At 48.2% G+C, this 9,077-nt stretch overlaps 1 protein-coding gene across 1 annotated transcript; it reads right to left on the bottom strand.

The window, feature by feature from the left end:
- Positions 1-3,456: 3,456 nt before the first annotated feature.
- Positions 3,457-7,958, bottom strand: LOC111533360 (transketolase-like protein 1). The gene is made up of 4 exons (XM_023200169.1): positions 7,849-7,958; positions 5,576-5,672; positions 5,306-5,425; positions 3,457-4,266 (listed from the first exon to the last, which is right to left on the bottom strand). Exons 1-4 carry the CDS (start codon positions 7,927-7,929, stop codon positions 4,094-4,096), a joined length of 471 nt encoding a protein of 156 aa, XP_023055937.1. The 5' UTR covers positions 7,930-7,958; the 3' UTR covers positions 3,457-4,093.
- Positions 7,959-9,077: the final 1,119 nt, after the last annotated feature.

Here is a 9,077-nt window from a genome sequence, read left to right as displayed (position 1 = left end):
AGTTACAGATTCCCAAAGTGATGAATTCCCAGCCTCACTACATTTCACACGTGAATCGTGGGCAGTGATTTGGGAAGAATGAGACCCTGAAACCCGGAATTGGGCCATCTGGTTGGCCTTGGTTGAAGCTGAGACTCGAGAAGCCCCCAGTCCCTCTGCACCTCCCTTGGTAGTGGAGGTGGTTCGACCTCCTGTGTCTGGGGGACTGGTGTTTCTTTGTTGGAGAACTCTGTCGCAAGTTTACCTGGGGAGGAGCCTTGCCAGGAGACACTCACTTGTATCATCCAGGAGACCCTCTACAACTAGACCGTTGTTGTTAGACCCAGAACTAGTGTCAGGTACACACTTAGGGAGGGAGGGAATGTCTCACATGGGCCCTGATACCAGGTGCAGCCCAGGTCCTGCCCTGAGCGGTAACTCTGTGTGCTCGGCTTCCTCACCCAAGTACGGAATGACACGTCGGATCATTCTAGCTCTCCCGAATCTAACGACCCAGCTTCTCTAACCCCAACCTCGGCCTGGCAGGGTGAGGAGGCCTCGTGAAGCGGTAGAACCTCTCTTGGCTGCCCGGGGAAGGCCGGGCTCCGAGGGTGAAGGCAAGTGCCTGACTCCCCAGGACTTTCCTCCCTGCATTGGTGTCCAGAAGGGGCCGGGCTGCAGGCCTCCGCCCACGCCGCACCTGCACCTCCATTCCCTCCGCCGCCATTTGGCCCACGAGTAGGAGCCACGCCCTCCAGGTAGCACCTGAAGCCGACGGGGTGGGAGGGTGCGCGGGGCTGGCGCGAGGTGGTGTCCGATAGTGGGTAGCTGGTGTCCAGGGAGGGCAGTGGGACGACGGGGACAGGGGAGCAGCCCGGGTTGCAGAGGGCTGGCTGGCCCGGGAACGGGCAGGTGGGTTGGTTGCTGCCAACCCCAACATAACCCCAGAGAGGCGGGGAAGGAGCGTGCGGAGGGGCCAATGGGGCTGGCCAGCCAAGGGTGCGCTGAGGAGTAGGAAGCTGCCAGGTATGCAGGGCAGGCCTGCATGAGTGTTCCAAAATGATGGCACTAACATCCTGACCACAGCCGTGTGGGATACATACTGTCCCTGTCATCAGCGCCATCATCCCCTTCTACAGCTACCCAAGGCCCCACAGTCAAGAAGCAGATTTGGGGATTCAAGCCAGGTTTGGGGACACATGGTTCCTGAGTCCCTGCTGGGTGGCTTCTCCATGGGAAGTAATCAGAGCAACAAGGTGTTAGGAGGACTCAAGGGCGAGGGGGCTGGCCCGAGGCCAGGGTCCATGGCGTCTTCCAGGGAGTATTCATTACCAGTCTCGTAACAGCTAAGAAACACACTTGTCTACTCAGAAGCCACAGCCAGGCCAAGCTGGGAACAGGGCTCCCTCCCCTCGCTGGGCGATCATGGCTCCTGTGTTCATTACTTAGATCTGCCCTACCGTTTCTGCCCAGAACCTTCTAGGGGACTGACATGAGACTTTGGGGGCTCTTTCGTGTGTTTAGAAATTGCACATTTTAATCATGGAATTTGTTGCTCTATTTGTTGCCACAGTGCGCTGTGTCCTGTTGTCTCACCAAATCCGACATTTTGCACCTGAATACAAGCAAGCATGGCTTGTCTGTTAAGAATGCCTTCCTCGGCCGGGCGCGGTGGCTCAAGCCTGTAATCCCAGCACTTTGGGAGGCCGAGACAGGCGGATCACGAGGTCAGGAGATCGAGACCATCCTGGCTAACACGGTGAAACCCCATCTCTACTAAAAAAAATACAAAAAACTAGCCGGACGAGGTGGCGGGCGCCTGCAGTCCCAGCTACTCGGGAGGCTGAGGCAGGAGAATGGCATGAACCCGGGAGGCGGAGCTTGCAGTGAGCTGAGATCCGGCCACTGCACTCCAGCCTGGGCAACAGAGCGAGACTCCGTCTCAACAACAACAACAAAAAAGAATGCCTTCCTCTAAAGTAATGCTTTACAGCCACCTTCAGTGTCACTGCATCTACTCCTCACAAAACGGTAAACACCACCCCCCACCACACACTTGAAAGGGTACACAGAATTATCCTGCAACAGAGCAATTCAATTCCACTCCTAGTATACACGTCCCTAAGAAGGGAAAATCTACATCTACACAATATCTTTCACGTATTTTGTGACATCTACTCCTTCACAAAATCTGTGAATTGTCAGAACACTATTCACAAGAGACAAAAGTGGAACTAATCCACATTCATCAACTGAATGGAAGAAAATGTGTTATCTCTGTACAATAGAATAGTATGTGGCCATAAAAAGAATGAAAACCACTAGTATACTTTGAGTAAAATTGTCTGGAGTGTGAGAAGCTGTGATTACCTTGAAGCAGTGAGATAAGTGAGGTAAAAAAATTTTTGCTTCTTTGCATTTTCTAAATTTTCTGCAATCACCCTATAGAAACTATTTTTACAAAATAAATTTTGAAATTTTATAAAATAAGCAGCAGCATCATGCTCATTTTACAGGCCAGGAAACCAGCTCAGTGACTTACAAGGGCAGGAGTAGGAAAAGGTTCTGAGGACTCCAAGCCCCAGGCCAGTGCTTCCATCTCTATCCCGCACATTCTGGAACAACTCCTCAGTCACACTGGTCATGACACCAAAGATCTCTGACCACTTAATTTGGGCAAAATAAGGAATGTGCTGGGCATGGTGGCTCACGCTTATAATTCCAACCCCAGCACCTTGGGAAGTCCAGGCGTGAGGATCACTTGAGGCCAGGAGTTTGAGACCAGCCTGGGCAACATAGTAAGACCCTGTCTCAAAACAAAAGCAAAGCCAAAACAGGAATGTGACATAGCAGACACATCTAGTAGAATTTTAAATCTAGTTTTGAAGCTCAGGTTCATCTTTTTCTGGCTGGCACTCTGATTCTAGCCACACACTTAAAAAATTTTTTTTTCGAGGTGGAGTCTTGCTCTGTTGCCTAGGCTGGAGTACAATGGCAGGATCTCAGCTCACTGCAACCTCTGCCTCCTGGGTTCAAACAATTCTCCTGCCTCAGCCTCCTGAGTAGTTGGGATTATAGGTGCGCATCACCATGCCTGGCTAATTTTTGTATTTTTTAGTAGAGAGGGGGTTTCACCATGTTGTCCAGGCTGGTCTTTGAACTCCTGACCTCAGGTGATCCACCTGCCTTGGCCTCCCAAAGTGCTGGGATTACAGGTGTGAGCTACCACACCGGCCCTCTAGCCACATACTTCATGTGCTTATAGCTGACAGCAAGGCATCAGCTCAGGGACAGCTTTTCAGGCCATGTGTTGTTCTCCAGCAAGTGCTTCCTCTGCAGCCCATTGTTCTTTCCCAGGTTTACTGGTGGGGGCCACGGCTCATTCTCCTTCTGGTTTAGATAAAAGCTCTTTCCTTATTTAGGAACTGACCACTGAGAAACTGATTCACACAGAAGGCACGTGCTGAATAAAGCAGCTGGTTTTGAAATGCTTTATTAACATTGACTTGAACAGTACAGTGTGGAGACCTTCGTCACAAGCAGTACAGGACATCCTAACGAGCTTTCGCTGCTGCCTGACAACCTCTCAACTGTGGAGGCAAACAGTGAAGGGAATTCCAGGGTGGCTGCAGGTGGCATGGCACAGAATTCCAAGGTGGGAACAGCGGTAGGTGGTGTTATTGTGCTGTGGAACCTAGGCTACTGCAATCTATACTTCAATTCACATTTTCTTTACTCATGAAGGAAATACACTGAAAAAACTATTACCTCTACCAGTTACGAAGGAAAACACTTTTGAAGAATTGATGACCTCTACCACTTATCTATAGTCTCATCAGAAAACTTACTATCAGGTGGTTGTTTTTTTACCTATTTTTTTCACTTAAAGTTGTGTAACTCCCTTTAATGATTCAAAAATTACAGTGGTACTTGCATACATAGTCACCGTTTAAAGGATAAGTAGTTAGCTTGAATTTCCGAACTAGGGATGAAAGAAGGTGTTAGCTGGCTTTGCTTTTAAGAAACAAAGCCTGACAGTATAGATTTAAATGAGGTTTTGGAACAAACACAAACAAAGGGTAAAGAGGCCAAAAGACCAAAGCTAACAGCTATTTTAGTTCAACAACATGCATTTTACGGCCACTATGATATGTCTGGCACTAATTCCATACATATCCAGCAATTCCTCGGACTTCCCACTCTGGAGCACTCCTGACACTGCCAGCGAATGAACCTGAATGTCAGGATCCATGGAGACGGCTGCACAGACAGCATCTCCGATGCCACCTGGGAAAACAAGGATGTTAGGCCCTTTCGTGAAAGCAGCTCCTCAGCCTTAAAGCCTCACCACACAGAGGCCTTTGAATGCGTGGGAGGCACTTCTCAGTATGCCCCTTGTGGGACCAGGGTAAGGCTGGGGCAGGACTTCTTTGTTCCTGCCCTGGTGGATCCCGCCCTGCATCCTTTCCCTGTCATCAACCTCAGGTGTGAGGGCAACTGTGTGCTGGGTCCCAGGAGTCCTTCAAGAGAATCAGGCACCACTTGTGCAGGCTCAGGGCCCCTGCCGCGTGGACGCATGATGCTTTCCTTGCATCACATCATCTGTCCCACCTAACCTTTCCAGGCGCAAACACTGCCCAGTCCCTTCTCCCTGACACACTGTTTTTCTGCACTTGCTGTGTTCTCTGCTTGCAAGGCACTATGCCTGCTTCTTTCATCAGGGCACACTTTTTTTTTTTTTTTTTTTAGGCAGCGTCTTACTCTGTTTCCCAACCTGGAGTGCAATGGTATGATCTCAGCTCACTGCAACCTCCACCTCCTGGGTTCAAGTGATTCTCCTGCCTCCACTTCCCAAGTAGCTGGGACTACAGGTGTGTACCACCACACCCAGCTAATTTTTGTATTTTTAGTAGAGCTGGGGTTTCACCATGTTGACCAGGCTGGCCTCAAGCGATCTACCTGCCTTGGCCTCCCAAAGCACTGGGATGACAGGTGTGAGCCACCCCGCCTGGCCTGGGGCATACTATTCGTCATCCAAAACTAAAGAAACACTGATGCTTTTCATGGTGCCTCGCTTGCCTGCAATAGCCACTCCTCTGTGTTGCCACTGACCCGACCTGGTGACCGGGCACTGTGCACTCTGTTGGGGACACACAGATGTGGATGAGCGTGACCCCATGCTTAGTGAACACCATGAACACCAAAACAACAAAGGCATGCTGGGTGAGAGACAGACTATAGGTGATGCCTGAGAGCATGCCACGTGGCCAATCAAGGAAAACAAAAACACCAAACCTTCCAAAGCATTCCCAATGCCCACACACACCTTGCGGGTAGTGATCCTCCACTGTAATGATCCGGCCCTCTGTGGCTTTTGCACTGGAGATGATGGTGGTGACATCCAGAGGTTTAATGGTAAACAGGTCGATGACACGGATAAAAATATCTGCAAAACAGCAAAAGCCAGCTTGGTACAAGAAACAAACTTAGCTAACATGCAGGGATAAAAATAAAAAGAGCACTCAGGGCATAGGAGGTAGCTGAAGTCCCACCTCTTCCCAGCTTGAACTTCAATGCTCAGACTCAACCAACTGACCTTGTTTCAAAAGCTCATCAGCAGCTGCTAAGGCTTCATACACAGTAATTCCAGCTCCAATAACTGTGACCTTGTCACTGACACTGTGGCGAAGAACCTGGTATAGTGCCAGCAAAACAGAACACCGTGGTTACTACACACAGAATGCATCTCAAAGTGGAAGGCACTTTGCTATGCTGCTATCCTCCAATTCTAACAATTTCACTCCTTAATAATTTGCTACTAAAAAAATCAGATGCATTTACGAGCCAGGACACATACTTTTTGATAGGCAATTACACTGCTCCAGCTGTCCTGGAGCGTGGATATGCCACATACCCATCAGGAGTCTGGTTTGAGAGCTCACTATGGCACGCAAATATTGGACTCCAATGACTAACACGTTAATGGGAACATGCTGGGCACTGGAAACATGCTCAGTGCTAAGATCTTGTGTGCCTGAGCTCTGAGAACCCTCATAGCCTCCCTGTAAGATCTGTTCAGTGGCACAACCATTCTGCAGCTGAGGAAAGCAAATCTCAAAAGCAGGAGGAAGTGGCCCAGGGCAGGGCTGGGACCCACAGCCAGGCGGGGCTGACATCAAAGCCCTCGCTCTCAGTAACGTACTATTCTGCAAGCGAAGACAGAGTTCCTGGGCTTCTTTCATAGTTTAGTTGCCTCCAAAGCTACCCATCGGAGGCATCTGGAATTTTCTCCACTTCCTCTCTGTATAGGTTTCCCTGTAGCTTAAGAACCATTGCTGATAGTACAGATAGGGTTTCTGAGCCACCCCATTCTTTGAGAATGCCCCGGCCTCTTAAAATACATATACACGCATGCACATATATTCATGTCCTCTTTGCAAAGCCCAGCCCTCTAACGATCCATGCCATGCATGTTATCACACACATTTAACTCACATCCTTTACTAGCAGTAAATTTACTTGCTTTTGTCAGGACAGGAAAATTATTAGAAAAAAGATGACAGAAATAAGCAAGCTCTGCAAACCATGTGAATGTCAACAGACCCTCCCCATAGAAACAGAACCTGTAGTTAACACCAAAGGTGAACACTGACTTTTCTATTCGGTGGCGTTTCCCAGCTACCTCATGACACACAGTGGACAGTTCTGGAAACATCTGCTTTATGGCAGCACTCTGGCCATTCTGAGCACTTGCAACTGTGAATTCTGGAGCAGCCTAGTCCTTAGCAACCAAATCAGATGTTACCTGCTGCTCTTTCAAAAGTGGCTATGGGCAAACCTTTCTATACAGTACGATCCCAACTGTGTAAAATATACATGTATGTCTAGAACAAAGACAGGAAGGAAGGAAGCATGTCAAAATGTCTGCAAGCTCCACTCCCTAGGTGATGAGCAGAGTCACTTATTTTCTCCATAGAGGTTTCTGGTTTTCCCCATGCATGGCCCTGACAGGCAGGCTGAGCAGGGGATGGTCATTGTGGTAGGTAGGCCTGGGGAGATTGGGCTCACCACTCAGGCCTGGATTCTGGTCTTGGTACTCACAAGCTGTAAACCCTTAAGTAAGACACTTACCTTCTCCAATCCTCATCTAAAGATAGGGCTGATAACCTAACTAACTTCTCAGGGCTTTTGCGAGAATACCAGAGATGATGTTGCCTTTTATTCCTGGTCTCAGATCTGTAAAATCTGAACCTAACAGATTATTCATTTCAAGTGATTTCTATTATTTTCTGTCTTGTTTTGTTGTTAGAGACAGGGTCTTACTCTGTCACCCAGGCTGGAGTACAGTGGTGCAATCCATCATAGCTCACTGCTGCCTTGAATTCTGTGCTCCCCTATCCTCTTTCCTCAGCCTCCTGAGTAGCTGACACACCACAGGTGCATGCCACCATACCCAGTTAATTTTAAAAATTTTGTAGAGATGGAAATCTCACTATGTTGCCCAGGCTGCTCTCGAATTCCTGGCCTCAAGCAATCTTCCCACCTTGGCCTCCCAAAGTGCTGGCTTCTGTTTTGTTTAGCTTGCGGCCAAGATAAATTACAGCCATGATGCTCAAGTGGCTTCATGTTATTATCTTTGAGCTCAACAACAAAAGACTCCATTTGGAAAGCAGAGAAGATCAGGCTAAGCTGAAGTTCACAGAATGTTCTTTCCCAAGGAAAAGCAGGTAAAGGTCACAATTGTTTTTCAAAAAAATGACAGCAAAGAAAGGATGATGTCTCAACCCTGAAGATACTTGGTGATAGATTCAGAAGTATTCTTTTTACAGGAGATGATACTGAATAATGCTGGAGCGCTGAAGCCCTTACCTTGGCCTGTCCGATCTCAAAGCGTTCCTGTGGGGTGTAAATAACCATAGTTTCTGGTCGGGTGGTCCGAATGAAGCACATCCCCTAGGACATAAATGGAACCATGGTTTAGAAAAGCAAACAATGAATTTCCAACAACAGACATTGAAAGAAGTGAGCGAGGGGTGTGAACAGGACAGCTCTTTTTACTAAAACTGTAGGCTTTGGAGCACGGGGTGACCATATACAGCCAGTGGACAACACGTCCCAGCAGGGCCCTGGGGCTGCCCTGAAGGACAGGCTCCCCGTGCTATCACACCAATCCCCTTGGAAGATTCCCCAATACTCACTGACTTGTTCTGTCTGCACAGAACATTAACTCACGGCAGGAGCACTGACTCACATTGACTAGAAAGCCCAGAAAAGAATGTTAAAACATTAACTTTTGCCACAATAGTTTGTAACGCTTCATCCTTAGAAAGACCATAAACATCTATCTGAATACAAGATGACTCGCCCCTTTTCCGATCAGATGTAAATACATTTTTATGACCAATTTGAGCATATAAACATTTACCAGTATAAATTAACACTTGTATATCTAAAGTATTTGTTAATTTACATACATATTAATGGATGCATTATAAACGAATACAGCAAGAAACGTCACTACTGTTCATTCATATGCCATGACCCATCTTTATTCAGTGTCTTCACCGAGGCATAACTCAGCTGCAGTGAAATGCATACATCCTAAGTTCAGCACTTCCTGAATGCTGCATCCACTGTGGAGCCCTCATCCAAGCCCAGCAGCGTTTCTGCCAGCAGAGCCCTTGTGCCTCTTTCCAGTCAGTCTCCACCCACTAAGAAGCAACCTCTACTCTTAATTTCTATCACCTAATCTTGTTTTGCGCCTCTCTTGACCTTTCTAGAAATGAAATCCTATAGCATGTGTGAAATCACAGAACAATCTCCAAGATAAACTAATTTTAAAGGTATACAATTGGCCAGGTGTGGTGGCTCATGCCTGTAATCCCAACACTTTGGGAGGCCAAGGCAGGTGGATCGCTTCAGGCCAGGAATTTTTAGACTAGCCTGGCCAACACGGTGAACCCCATCTCTCCACCAAAATACAAAAATCAGCCGGCCGTGGGGTAGCCGACCTCTAGTCCCAGCTACTCAGGAGGCTGAGGCGGGAGAACCTGGGAGGCAGAGGCAGAGGCTGCAGAGAACCGAGATCATGTCACTGC

This window comes from Piliocolobus tephrosceles, unplaced genomic scaffold (genome assembly GCF_002776525.5).
Source record: "Piliocolobus tephrosceles isolate RC106 unplaced genomic scaffold, ASM277652v3 unscaffolded_12433, whole genome shotgun sequence".
NCBI classification, from domain to species: Eukaryota; Metazoa; Chordata; class Mammalia; order Primates; family Cercopithecidae; genus Piliocolobus; species Piliocolobus tephrosceles.
This window is presented reverse-complemented; position numbering and strand designations above follow the sequence as displayed.